The 14844-nt window shown below is 29.2% G+C and overlaps 1 protein-coding gene across 1 annotated transcript; it reads right to left on the reverse strand.

Annotated features, from left to right (window-relative positions):
• Positions 1-1498: 1498 nt before the first annotated feature.
• LOC130677049 (alpha-1,3/1,6-mannosyltransferase ALG2) lies at positions 1499-14583 on the reverse strand. Its single transcript, XM_057483609.1, has 2 exons — positions 14237-14583; positions 1499-3013 (listed from the first exon to the last, which is right to left on the reverse strand). Exons 1-2 carry the CDS (start codon positions 14477-14479, stop codon positions 2027-2029), a joined length of 1230 nt encoding a protein of 409 aa, XP_057339592.1. The 5' UTR covers positions 14480-14583; the 3' UTR covers positions 1499-2026.
• Positions 14584-14844: the final 261 nt, after the last annotated feature.

The following is a 14844-nucleotide window of genomic DNA, read 5'->3' on the forward strand; positions in this document are numbered from 1 at the left end:
AATTCTTGAAAAGTCAAAATGATCGAAACTTTTTTGAAGTCTTACTTATTTAGAAAAGTACTCAGAAAAAAATGATGTTCAAAATTTTAATACTTTGTAGTTCATTTTTGACTTACAATTAGTATATTTGCATACCCTCGCAGATTTGAATCACGGTGGAAACACCGTGGAAGTGTAAACACCGTGGATCCACCGTGGTTACCCGGTGGGTTTGTTCCATTTCACCACCGGGTATACACAGTGTATCCACTGTGATTACGCGGTGTATCTACCGTGATTCCACGGTGGCTTGACCACTGTGTATGCACGGTGTTTCCACTGTGATTACGCGGTGTATCCACTGTGATTCCACGGTGGCTTTGTGCTATTTCACCACCGTGATTCCACGGTGTATCCACCGCGTAATCGCAGTGGAAACACCGTGTATACACAGTGGTCAAGCCACCGTGGAATCACGGTGGATACACCGCGTTATCACAGTGGTAAAATGGAACAAACCCACCGTGTTTCCACCGTGATTCAAATCTGCGAGGGTACGAATTTCAAAACCAGGATCATAATATATTACGAAACGGATATTGTTTGCATCAAAATTTGATACATACGGAAGAGCAAAATTTGTAATTTGGTATACTAAAATTAATACCCGCTCGCAGAGAATTTTATAGTATTTTTTACATCAAAAATTTATAGAAAAATTACTATGTCATAGTAACATGAGGATAAAATAGAATTATTGTACAATTACCGATAACGTAGAAATTTTTAAAATACATCGAACAGAATTTACAAGGTGCATTGTAATTTTGACAAAGCAACAGATTAAATTTTATTCAAGAAATTTAAATTTTTTAATCTGTTGCTTTGTCAAAATTACAATGCTCCTTGTAAATTCTGTTCGTTGTATTTTAAAAATTTAACACTATTACTTAAAAAATTTTCAATATTTTGATTGGAAATTTGGTTCATAGTTTCTATGATTCTTCTCTTTCAAAACGAGAGTTTGGGCGATCTGATCCGATAAATGGCTTTTATTTTAGAGCTGTTGGTTTACGCGGTCACGGCAAAAAAATCGTTTTTTGTTTATAAAAAATAGTCGCACAGGATTTTTTTCCAGTTACAGTTTTTTTCTCGTTATTTGTATTGATTCAAAAGTATCCTCGAAATTTCCAATTGTTACAAATTTATCCCCCCCCCCCACCGTTCCTCGAAGACTCTTGGACTATAATACATGTGGGGATTTTTTTTACAAGAATTGTCGGGCGGGTTAGCTCCATTTGTTTCTTGAATACATGAAAGAAATCTGGACCAAATAGGGATGCTTAGGAAGTAATCTGTCTTTTAGATTTAACTACGCTGGATCTTTTATTTAAAATATAATATGAGGGTAAAAAAAAAAGAAAAATAAATTCAAAAAAAAAATTTGCAAAAGTAATATTGAAAATTCTCGAGTTTTTCAAAAGTAACTTTTAAAGTTGTAAATTACGATTTGCAATCATTAAAAAGAAGATATTTATTTATTAAAATTTTATGGTACCCCACTTTGCTCGGCTATACCTTATGTACACACTTCCACAAAAAAATAGATACATTTATCTCTAGTTATTTCGGAAAAACGTGTTTTTAAAAACTAACAATCATAGTCATTTTAATCGCATTTGAAATTGATACTGAAAAAGAGTGACCCTGATTAAACAAAATGATTAAAAATGATTTAAAATGATTTGTTTTTTAATCATTTTAAATACTTTTTAATCCTTCAAATCATTTCTAATCCTGTCTCTTATGGACATTTAACGTGTGAAATCATTTTTAATCATTTTGTTTAATCAGGGGAAATAATAAAGTAATTTTCAGGTGATGAAAAAATATTAAAAATATATTTAGTAAAATATTCTCTTAATTAGAGTGTGATTCTTAAAAATAATGTTCAGGGGGATAAAGCTATTTCTTAATTGATTAAAAATTAACTGTTACTAAGGAATGTTACTGTAATAATTATACAAAAGATTATAACAAATTGCTTTTATTTTGTCAAATCATTAACTACTTGATTTAATTGTCTTCCGAATGCCGTGAAACTAAATGACTCAATAACTCTCTGCCTACCAGCATTACCGAATCGTTTCCTCATTTCACCATCTCTTATTAACTTTGCCACTTTACTGGCGAAATCCTCGATAATATTATTCCCATTAACCAAATAACCTGTTACACCATCAACAACCGTCTCCATGGGTCCACCAGAATTATGTGCAACAACAGGTTTACGTAAATACATAGCTTCCAAAGGTACAATTCCAAAATGCTCATTTTCCGGTGTATAAATTAACACATCACAGTTTTTTAGCAAAGAAATTTTTTCACTGTCTGTCGGCGATTTTAAAAATATTATTTTATCAATAATATTTAATTTAGATGCATAATCGATAAGTTCTTGATGATAAGAGACATTTTCATCGACGCGTTTATCATAACCACCAGCAATTATTAAATATAAGCGATCATAAAGATTTTCCGTATCATTTAAGAATGTATTACAGGCAGCGAGTGTGTCTATTGCTAAAAACAAATTTTTTTTACGCTCATAACGATTGATAGATAGTAAAATTAAACAATCGGTAGGTAAACTTCTATATTTTTCGGGAAGAATACTTTTTAGAGGCTGCGAAGAAGCAGTGTCAAAAAATTCAGTATGAATTGATGGATAAAGAATTTCTGGAGTGATTTGTAAGCGTTTAAATGTTAATTTAAATATTTTCAAAGTGTAACTACTGTTGACAAAGATCTTGTCAGCTTGACCGGTAGTTATTTCTTCGAGGTAATTAAGTGGAAGACGATAAATTGACTTTAAACAACCTCCAGGTTGAGACAAAAGTTGGTCTGGGTGATGGCAGTAGAAAATTACATAGTTAGTGAATAGATGGAGTATTGGAATACATATTGATACAAGATCGCAGACGACGATGTCGGGACGACTGGAGATGAAGTAAATAGCTATAGCTGCGTAAATCTGTAAAAGAATAAAAGAAAAAAGAACAGAGTTAATATTCAAAAAAATTCTGGCGCAAGTTTTGTTCAAGAAATACGTAAATAATTTTATCAACAAGTCATGTGTTAGCTTGCACATTTTTTTAGATAAAAATTAACACACAGTTTCTTACTCCCCGCTAAGAAAATTGAGGATATTCGAAAAATTCGGGAAGTTATTGTTTACGCCCCGATTTTCGAAATTTCATCAGATGTCGACGTTTTGAGGTCCTAGAAAGCTATTCTGACTATTTTTAGAATGATGTTCAAGTGTCTGTATGTGTGTAAACTTTTTATATCTTTTTTATGAATTAACCGATTCAGGTAGTTCTTGCGACAATCGAAAGAGCTTATCAGCCGTTAACTTTCCTGAGAATTTCAGGTCATTGATGTGTTGGTGATTACTTATCCGGAGCTTATATTTTTATGACTTGGAAATGATGAATTCTTATTATAACTAAATTTATTCTATTGGATCGTCATTAGTTTAAAAAAACATTTTGAATTCGATTGCTTATGTTTATTTATCGATTTGACATTTGATTACTATTCGTTATCGGTACATAAGGACTAATTAATTATATGAGTATGTAATTTTTGTTGATTTTAAAGATTTATGGTACAATAAAAGTTAAAAAAATTATTATTCTGAACAGTTTCAAAGGATTCATAGTGAAGACGTATGGGTTTCAATTTAATAATTGTAATAACTTTTTAATTTAGTTATGTAATTATGTAAATTAATTATAATTTAGTTGGACTTTAAAATTGTAATTAAATTTTTTAAATAGATGTATATTAAAAAAAAATAATCAACAACAAATATAAAATTTTTTTAAGAATAGTTTGTTAATAAATAAATATAAATTTTAATCTCAGCCCCACGAAGCGGGTGGAGAACAGCTAGTTTTTAATATATACCTATATAGAAGAGGGGAAGGGGATAAGATAGGGTGCTTAAAGAACTACTGTTGCGGACAACGATATATTTTAATTTAACTCAAGTCTAATGTAGATACGAAAATTTTCCCCGGACCGTAATTAAATCGCTCATTAACACTCAGGTAAAAATTTAACAGTGTAATTATTTCCAGAAAACATTCATGCTTCAAATATGGATTATCGTAATTACACTCATATACAGTACTACAATCGTACAATACATAAGCATTTAATGACTCGCATCTTCGTAAAAGTCATTAATACTTAGTTTTAGTATAGATATTTCTATAACACACAATCGTCATTAAATCATAATTTATTTAAATTTTAAGATTAGAAAGATAAAGTTATTAAGAATTCCGTATTGTCGAATGGACGAATTTAATTTTAGTAGAAAGAAATTAATTTTAAGAACAACTTGAGAACTATTATTGTCCTGTATGGGTTTACTTTTGAATAATTTTGTCTTTGTTGTAATATTGACGATAGATTTTGAAGAGTGGGGCAAGAAAAATCATTATCGGGGACGTTTTTGCTAATGTCCAAGTTACCGTAGACATCATCATTTAAACTCAGTTTTGATCTTGAGACTGCCAGTCGTACAGTTACTCTCGTCTTAAGACTACATCAGTACAACCAACTTTTACCAATAATATAACGTTGAATTAGTACAAAGTGAACAGTAACTATAACAGTGAAGTGCTCAAGTTCGTTTATTTAAAAGTTCATTTGTTAAAAATAAATATTTATCAACTACATCAAATTCATTATGATGAAATTAAGTGGTTTTAATTGTAACTACAAGTACATTTCCAACTTGATAGAAAAAGGTGTGATCGAAGATATCAACGAAGTGGTTCCAGTCTTGAGTGGTTTAACATTGCTTCAAATAGCAACTGTTAATAATGATAAAGAATTAGTGGACTATCTGCTCCGCAAAGGAGCTGATATAAATTCAAAAAGTAAATGCTGGGGTAAAGTTTTTAACATTGCTGTTATGACTAATAACCTGCCAACAATTCAAAGTCTGATAGGCTATGGAGCAGACGTTATCAGTCATATTAATCATCAAATTGAAATCTCTGAATTGGGAAGTTTCACGCGAGCAGTTACCCAATATTATGAAGAAAATTATACTTCTGATCCTGAGTTATTACTATCATCCCTTAACAGTTGGGATATGATGATGATTTGTTCTGAATTAGGTTTTACCATTCTACCATTAAATATCGCTATTAGTGTGAAGAATGTAGAAATGGTAGAGCTACTTTTAAAAAATAATGCTAATCCAAATGCTGATGCTGATATCGATAAATATCGATCACCACTAATCCATGCTGCTATCAGAGGAAATGTACCAATTATGAAACTTCTTCTGGCCTACGGTTTAGATGTTAATATCAGAAAGAAACATTCAGGAGAAAGTCTTCTACATATTGTTGTCCAAATGCGAAACTCGGAAGCAGTAGAATTTTTCTTAAATCATGATATGTTTGATATAAATATGGTGACAGATTGTAAAGATTCAGCACTTCATTACGGAATTAAGTATGCGACCGACGATAATATCATAAGGCAACTCCTTAACGCTGGTATTGACATTAATTTGAAAAATACTGGAGGTAAAACAGCATTTACTTCAAGACAAAATAATTCAGGAAAAGTTAATGATGCAATTACGGAACATATTGCGAAATGTAGTGCGGCGAATTTTTATGTCAATCAAGAAAATTTAGCGGTCGTAAATAGTAAAAAATTCGGTGAGTTACGTGTCCAGTGCATACGCGAAATTGAAAAAATGAAGATAACATTTGTTGGTACAAGTAATGTAACGTATCATGATGTATTGTATAATAAATGTGTACACAAACTAGCATTAAGTTTAAAATATGTTAGTGATAGTACGATTTTAAATTTAGACATTAAATCTATTTTTCCACTATATGCTGGAATGATGATTTACCGCTTAAAAAAAGCATTAAGAAGAAAAAAATTCTTATTCAATGCTATTGATTTAACTAATGATATTTTCGATGAACTGCAGCTCCCAAGTACTTTTACGCGGGATGTTTTTAAATTTTTAACTAATGAAGATTTGAAAAATTTACAATGAAATATTTATACAAATTTTTTTACTTAGTATTATTTAGATTGTAACAAATCAATAGTTATTGTCAAGTTAATTAAATGAATTTATTTTTATAACATGTGTCATTATTAATACTATATGAAATAAAATACTTCATTTTTCAAAATTTGTGTGTAACTAAACCTCATTCTGTATATAAAAATAAAATAAAATGTGATTTAATGTTACAAATTAAGTTTACAATATATATTTGATATCTCTTATTAAAAGAAATGATGTGAAAAAAAAATTTTAAATACTTTTTAATGACTTTCAATACGTTGAATACTTTTGAATCGCCCTTATAGGAGTTAAGCATTGCAAATCGTTTTGAATTGTTTCTTTTAATTGGGGATTAACCTCCAAAAAACCAATAACTTATTTCAATTATTTTTATCGTAAAAAATATTTTTTCCTGCAAAAATAACTAAACGTCATGAATTCAGTATTTATGTACGATCTCTGGTAAGTACATTTTTACAATATTTTTAATTATTGAAAATGAAAAGCTCTAAACAATTTTTATAATCTTATTTAAATAATGATTTAAAAGTTATTTAAGTTATTAAATTTAAATTATCATTGGAGATCATTATACATAATTCAAAATTAAAGTAAACCGGTTTCTTTTGTTTTTTGGTTTTATAAAGAATGTTTTTATTTGATATAAACTCTGATAGATAGTATAAGTAAAAAACATCTTAAAAATAACTTAAACAGATTAAAAATGCAATGTAATATTTTTGGTTTATACTTGGTTATAGTTATAATATAAATCTCAGTATAATTACCATGTTTTTATTAACTCGCTTTCATGTATGTCTCTTCGGGTGGAATTTTGTAATTAATTTTTAAGTAACTTCCCGATGAGCTAGAGAGTTTAAATTTGGAACATAGCTCAGAATCAGCCCGTATGAAAATAACATATATGGTCAAATTATATGTAAAAATATATGATAAATATCAGAAAATATATGCGGCGAATTTAACTATATTTTCTGATATATTTTTTTTTATATTAAAAAATATAATACTCATCATATACGAGTCCGTATATGTTTAGCATATATAAAATATATATGTCAATCATATACGAAAAAAATATTTTTATCATTTATGAAAATATATATTCTTATCATATACGAAAACTATATTTTTATCATACATAAAAATATATATTTCTATCATATACGAAAAATATATTCTGATCATATATAAAAACATATATTTATATTGTATATGGAGAAAAAAGTTTCTTATTCGTATGACCAACTCCAATTAAATTAGATATAAGTTTTAATATACTTTTTAAATTGCAGTTAAAATTTTCAAAACTAGTTAATTTGATGCGAATATATATACCCATATACATATACATACACCGAATAAAATATATGCTTAAATATAACAAAGAAAATATATGGTGCCATATATAATCTAAATTATATGCTATCACATATTTCATTTCATATAAAAATTTTATATTTTTTAAACATAAAGGAAATATATCAATACAATATATTATAAGGTAAATGTAAATGTATATATAGCTTAATATAAAAAACATATAAGTTACATAGATGGAATACATATATTTACTACTGTATTTAATATATTTTAACCATATATTGTTTTTTCATACGGGAGATGTAAATGCAAGAAAATTAAAAAAAAAAAAGTCTGTCTATCGGTTGACCCTACGGGCCAGTTCCAAAACGTCCCGCTGTTTTCGAGCTCAAGGAGCTCAAGGAGCTAGAAAACATTGTTGTAGATACATTTCCGAGCTCTTCGAGCTCGAAAATACTTTTGTATACCATTGTTTTCGAAAAAACCGTTTTTCAGCATTTCTTTCTCCCACGATATCTGACGAACGAATTAACCGATTGAGATGGTTGAGGTCGCATTCGACGCTGCTTATAAAGTTCTAGAGCTGATGAGATTTTGAAGTTGATCGTATAAGTAATTTCAATAAAAACTAAAAAAAAATTTTTTTTATCGTAATTCGCCAATATTATCGAGTTTACTTGATCAAATAATCTGAAACTTTCAGAAAAGTTGATGGCCAACAAGCTCTTTCGATTGCCGCCTTAACCATCTAAATCGGTTCATTAGTTAAAAAGTTATAGACCGGTCACATACACACACATATATATATATATATATATATATATATATATATATATATATACATACAGACACTCGGACATCATTCTGAAAATAGTCAGATAGCTTCCTAGGACCTCAAATCGTCGACATCTGATGAAATTGCGATTTTCGTAAATCGGGGTGAAAACAATAACTTCCCGAATTTTTCGAAAATCGTCGATTTTCTTAGCGGGAAGTTAAAAATTATTCAAAGTTGATTGACTTATGGGGTTTCTCAACCAAACGGAATAAAAAAGTTATAAAATCATTGTTTTTTCAAATGTTTCCACTCAAATTATTATTTATTACACTGATAAAATAAAGTGTTAAATATGTATTTGAACTCTGAAACTCAGAAATTACAAAAAATTATAATGAATTTAAACTTTTTGATTAGTCATATAACAGTTAACAATAAAACAACGTTCGAAATTAATTTCCCAAAAAAGCGCGAATTTTAAATAAAAAAAAAAAAAATGATTTCTGTAAAACTAAAACTGCATATGTTTATTTGAGTCATTGACTTATGGGGTTTCTCAATTAAATGGAATTGCTGTCACCCGGTTAATTTTTTTTTAAACGTTCATTTGATGCATATTTTGATTGATTTCTATGGAGGGACATCCAAAGAACCCAAAAATGCAAAAAACACAATTTTGTAAAAAACATATGATACTGAAGTTAGCAGACGTCTAATAATTTTTGGATTTTTTTTTAGACGGTAAATTTGGAAAAAAAAAATCGGTCTATAAGTTGACCCTGCAGGCCAGCCCCAAAACTTCCCGCTGTTTTCGAGCTCGTTGAGCTCGAAAACACTATTGTGAATACATTTTCAAGCTCTTCGAGCTCGCAAATACTTTTGTATGCCATTGTTTTGTAAAAAACCATTTTTTAGCATTTCTTTCTCCCACGATATCTCGCGAACGAATTAACCGATTTTGATGGTTGAGGCGGCAATCGATGCGTTTTGTCAAGTTCTAAAGCTGATCAAATTTTGGATTCGATTTATCGAGTCGTTTTTGTGATATTTCAGGAAAAATAAAAATTTTTTTTTTTTTTAATTCTTTCGACAACGATTTCTCTTGAACGAATGAACCGATTTTGATGGTTGAGGTGGCATTCGACGCGGCTCATAAAGTTCTAGAGCCCAGTCCATTTTGGAATCAATCTATCGAGCACATTAAAAGTTATAAAAAAAAAACATTTTTCAAAAAACTTTATTTTTGAAATATCTCTGAACGAGTCCTACCGATGAAGCTCAATTTTCTCTCGGCTTCAAGATATTGACAATCCGCGTCGAATGACACCTTAAAGTTCAAAATCGGTTCATCCGTTCAAAAGATACAGGTATTTACATGCGTACGTACGTACATACATACATACATACATACACTCGGACATCATCGTGAAATTAGTCAGAATAGCTTTCTAGGACCTCAAAACGTCGACATCTAATGAAAATTCGATTTTCGTAAATCGGACCGAAACCAATAACTTCCCGAATTTTTGAAAATTTACAATTTTCTTAGCGGAAAGTTAAAAAAATAAAATAAAAATAAACTCACTTAGATTACAGATTAATTAAAAAGAGGAATATTAATGTTTTCGATATTGATAATTATTCATTTAATTATTAATTATTCAACTTCGCATCCGGGAAAAAGTGATTTTGCCTAATTATATATAATTATGTATGATTATATATGAGATTATATATGAATTTATGTATGATTATATATTATCATACCTACCTCTATATATAATTATGCGTGACGTTATATATAATTTGATCTGATCATGTCTGGCCAATACATTATGTCTCGAACTATGTATAAAGGTATATATAGGTCTATATATAATTAGATCTGATCAGACCTGAATTATATTTACCTATGTTTGATCATATATAGGCTTATATATAATTATATATGAGTTAATACATGATTAGACCTGATCAGGCAAGATTGATACAAACCCATATATAATTAGAGTTAGGCCTATATATAATTAGATCTGATCAGACATAGCTAATATAAATTCATGTATAGTCGTGCATAAGTTAATATATGATTGGATCTGATCAGACATCACTGATATAAACTTATATGTAGTTATATATGTCTATGTATGATTAGATCTGACCAGACTTCATTGATATGAAACCTATAAATATTTAATTATGTATATAGGTCCAATATATATATATACTAGGGCGTTTCAAAAAAAACAAGAATTTTTTTTTTCTCGGAACCAGGCTCAAAAGTTTCGTTTAGATGCCAAAATAGGCCTCTGAAAATATGAGCCCTTAATATTAATATTAACGTAGTCCGCATTGCACTTTTTGATTTTCCATAAGAATAACACAGGAAAAAAAAATTTTTTTTCTTCTGATTTTTGAAACTAATGAACCGTAAATGACATTGTAATGTCCATCACATATTTTTGTAGAGAATTGAACGCTCTACAAAAAAAGTCTCTTATCATTTTTTGATAAATTCGTCTGCACGAAAGTTATTGGAGCTGGAAGTCAAATCTACAGAAAATTTCGAGATCTTTTTACTTTTCCAGCAAAACTATCAGACTTATCAAAAAATGTCATAGGACCTTTTTTGTAGACAATTTTTTTCCCTACAAATTATTTTCAATAAAATTCATTCAAATTCCGCATTGTTTTTTAGTTATTTTCATTTTAACGTTAAGTTCTCAAAATCGATTAGAAAACTATTATTTTTATGAGCTTGGCATTTAAATGAAAATAACTAGAAAACAATGCGGAATTTGAATGAACTTTATTGAAAATAATTTGTAGGGAATAAAGTTGTCTACAAAAAAAGTCCTATGACATTTTTTGATAAGTCTGATAGTTTTGCTGGAAAAGTAAAAAGATCTCGAAATTTTCTGTAGATTTGACTTCCAGCTCCAATAACTTTCGTGCAGACGAATTTATCAAAAAATGATAAGAGACTTTTTTTGTAGAGCGTTCAATTCTCTACAAAAATATGTGATGGACATTACAATGTAATTTACGGTTCATTAGTTTCAAAAATCAGAAGAAAAAAAATTTTTTTTTCCTGTGTTATTCTTATGGAAAATCAAAAAGTGCAATGCGGACTACCTTAATATTAATATTAAAGGCTCATATTTTCAGAGGCCTATTTTGGCATCTAAACGAAACTTTTGAGCCTGGTTCCGAGAAAAAAAAAAAATTCTTGTTTTTTTTTGAAACGCCCTAATATATACATATATATTTAATAATATGACCATTTTTTAATATCAATGTTATTAAATTTTTATTTTGTCAACTATCAATCAAACTTAAATCCTAATACTTAAAAAATGTTCAAAAATTTCGGCAGCAAATTAAAAGTATAAATCGATATCAATTTATATATGGATATTTATGTTTATAGATAAATAGATTTGATTATATCTATTTAATGAATTTTATAGTAATCTATGTATCAAACCAAATTCATCATTAGGTGCATTATTTGCGTAGGATGTATCATTTTGATTAATTGAGTTTAGTAATGCCATAAACTTTTCTCAATTATGAGTGGATAACAGACTAGAGAATCCGACTACAATCCAGCGATAACCAAAGTTAAGCAGCATCGGCGTGGGACATTTATTGGACGGGTGACCTCGTACTAAAATAGTAGTCAACGGATAGTAATTTTTCTTTTTATTCAAATTTAACCGACATTTATATTGATGAAGACAATAAATCCTGACTAAATTACTTAATTGATAATTTATAGATATTCTAAATGAGATTCTAAAAATGACTATATTCGTTCATGCATGATTATATTTAATCATATATGGTTATATATAATCAGATCTGGCCAACTTTTGGATCTGATCGTATATAAGTGATGATATATATTTATATATAATTAGGCAAAATCATTTTTTCCCGGGTATGCTCTTCCAAAGAAGTTAAAAAAAATATTTTTATTTATATCAATAAATCTGTTGGCCTAAATTGTATATAAAATAAACCTCTTATAGATTTGGGACAAACAAAGAAGAGTTTTGTTTGTCGATTAAAAAATTTATTGACTAATTATGCTGAAAGTAAAATTGAAATTTCGAAACAAACAAAAAATCCTTGGCTAGATATATACGTAATATTATGAATTTCCTAGTTATTTCAAAGTGATATAGTGCTAGGAGAACTAGCTAAAAATTTATTTTAATCATAATACATTAATGCAAAAAATTAAAGGAGCAGAAAAATTTTATAAATTTTTTAGTGATTTTTGGAAGGCTGTAACTTGGTGAAAAATGATCGTATCGAGATTTTAAAAAAAGCATTTTATAGCTTGAAATCTCTAGTTTTGGTGCATTTTTTTCAAAATTTTTTAAAAGCTCCGGTTATTGCGCAAACATGAGAAATACCGCGAGACAAAAAATTTCTAAATTTTTTTTTTTTTCCGAAGAGCCTACGGACCGCGAAAAAATTTTTTCAACTAAACGAATGCTTAGTTCGTTTAGCAAATTTATTCAGCTTCAATTTGGTTTTTTTTTAACCTCGTAGGACGATTTGTCGCAGAGATATCAGCCTTCAAACAGAAAATGATCCTTTTGGCTTTGATCATCGATATTTCAGGTACCAATGATCGCACAGAAAGTTGAAGGGCGGCGGTGAAAACTTGAATAAATTCCCTATAAGACCCTGTCATCATTTTTTGAAAAAAAAAATTTTTTTTATTTTTAACATCCATTAGAAGTAAGTACAAAAAAATGACTTTTTTTAGTTTTTTAGTAAATCAACCGCTACTCTGCAAATATCGATAAAAAAAATAATGTTGCCAGGGACTTTTTTAGCTTAATGTACCCCCAAGACCCCTGTAAATTTTTAAATTGATCTATCGGACTGTTTTTTGGGAATCATCGATCAAAGTTTAGCTAAACAATTAAAGGAGCAAGTTATGATACTGAAGTTAGCAGACGTCTAATAATTTTTGGATTTTTTTTTAGACGATAAAAAATTTAAAAAAAAATATTTGAAAAAATTGCACCTGTAGTTTTTTAAATTTTCTACATGTGCATATTTTTATATTATTTTTTTGCAGTTGATGTATTGAAAAACGAAAATTCAAAAATTTTTAAATGTCTGCTAACTTCAGGATCATGAGCAAGTTTTGTTCCTTTAATTGTGTAATCATAATCAAAATGAAGAAATTTTTTTTTTCGACTTTTCTCAAATTTTTGCGTTGGTGACTCAGCAAATGCAAGGAAATGACAAAAAAAATAAAAAATTTCCAAAAAATGTCAAAAAAAAATCGATGAAAAAAAATAAAAAATTTAATTTTAATTCAAGCTATAAAATGCTTTTTTTTAAAATCTCGATACGATCATTTTTCACCAAGTTACAGCCTTCCAAAAATCACTAAAAAATTTATAAAATTTTTCTGCTCCTTTAATTTTTTGCATTAGTGTAGACCAGTGGTTCATGTAAAACCAAAACTGGTACTAGCCTCAGATAGAGTTTTCAAATATGAACAATTTGCGCGCTTAAATTTTTGTATCGACTTTCATTATTGAGATATTCGTTGATGAAGTTAAATAGTATTTTACACACCTAGGGAAGTAAAGTAAGAAATGTCTCAGATCACATGTAATTGTTGGCCGAGGCGAAGCCGAGGTCAACAAACATGTGATCTGAGGCTTTCTTATTTACTTCCCGAGGAGTGTATACTATTTTTCTCCTCGACGGAGGCGGAAAGCGGCAACTTCGTTTTGCACAGCGGGACGAAAGTTGACGCTTTCCGCCCGGAGGTGAGAAAAATAATTTCAATCATACTTCATGTGATAACAAATTACGTATTTCTGAATTTTCACAGTTAGTGTTAAGTACAAATCTTCTGAGTTATCATTTTAAACAAGAAAAAGATAAAGCAATTTTTATTATTGTTCCGACTGCATTTGTTTGTTCAACTTGTAGCGTATTTATTAAATTTATAGAAAAAACAATTATTTTACCATGCGTAAATAAGCAAATAGTGCATAAAATTTTCCAAAAATGTGACGTGGTATCCAACTACCAACTACTGCTACCGGTAAAGTTCCATCATTAGTTTCAGCGAAGCTACGTTTCGGATCATGATGTGTTGTAACAATATTAACATCATGACCAAATTTTTTAAGCGCCAGTGCAGCATCAACAATTAATCTTTCAGCACCACCGATTCCTAAATCAGGATGTAAAAATGTTATTTTAACCATTTTTTGACGAAATTCTATAATCACTAAATTTTTTATTTTTTAGCTATCGCTCCTGAAAGGCCACGTGCCAGAACACTAGAATACTTAACAAAAACACAATGAAGTTAGTAAATGTATTCGTTGACAGTCGACATATCGAATATTAAAGCAATCGATTCAATGCAGTGAACATTCCCTAATAGCACAGTTTGCTTTAGCAAAAGTTTCCTTGAAATTTTCGTCAAATTTCCGTCAACTTCGGACTTTTCCGTTTTTGACGGCAATTTGTGTTTACAACTTGCTATACTATAGTACCCGAATTAGAATGCAAATTCACTTCAAAAATTGACTAGAAGAAATTTTTCGTCAATTTTTCGGCAAAGTCT

The sequence above is a fragment of the Microplitis mediator genome, chromosome 11 (genome assembly GCF_029852145.1).
Source record: "Microplitis mediator isolate UGA2020A chromosome 11, iyMicMedi2.1, whole genome shotgun sequence".
Lineage (NCBI taxonomy): Eukaryota > Metazoa > Arthropoda > Insecta > Hymenoptera > Braconidae > Microplitis > Microplitis mediator.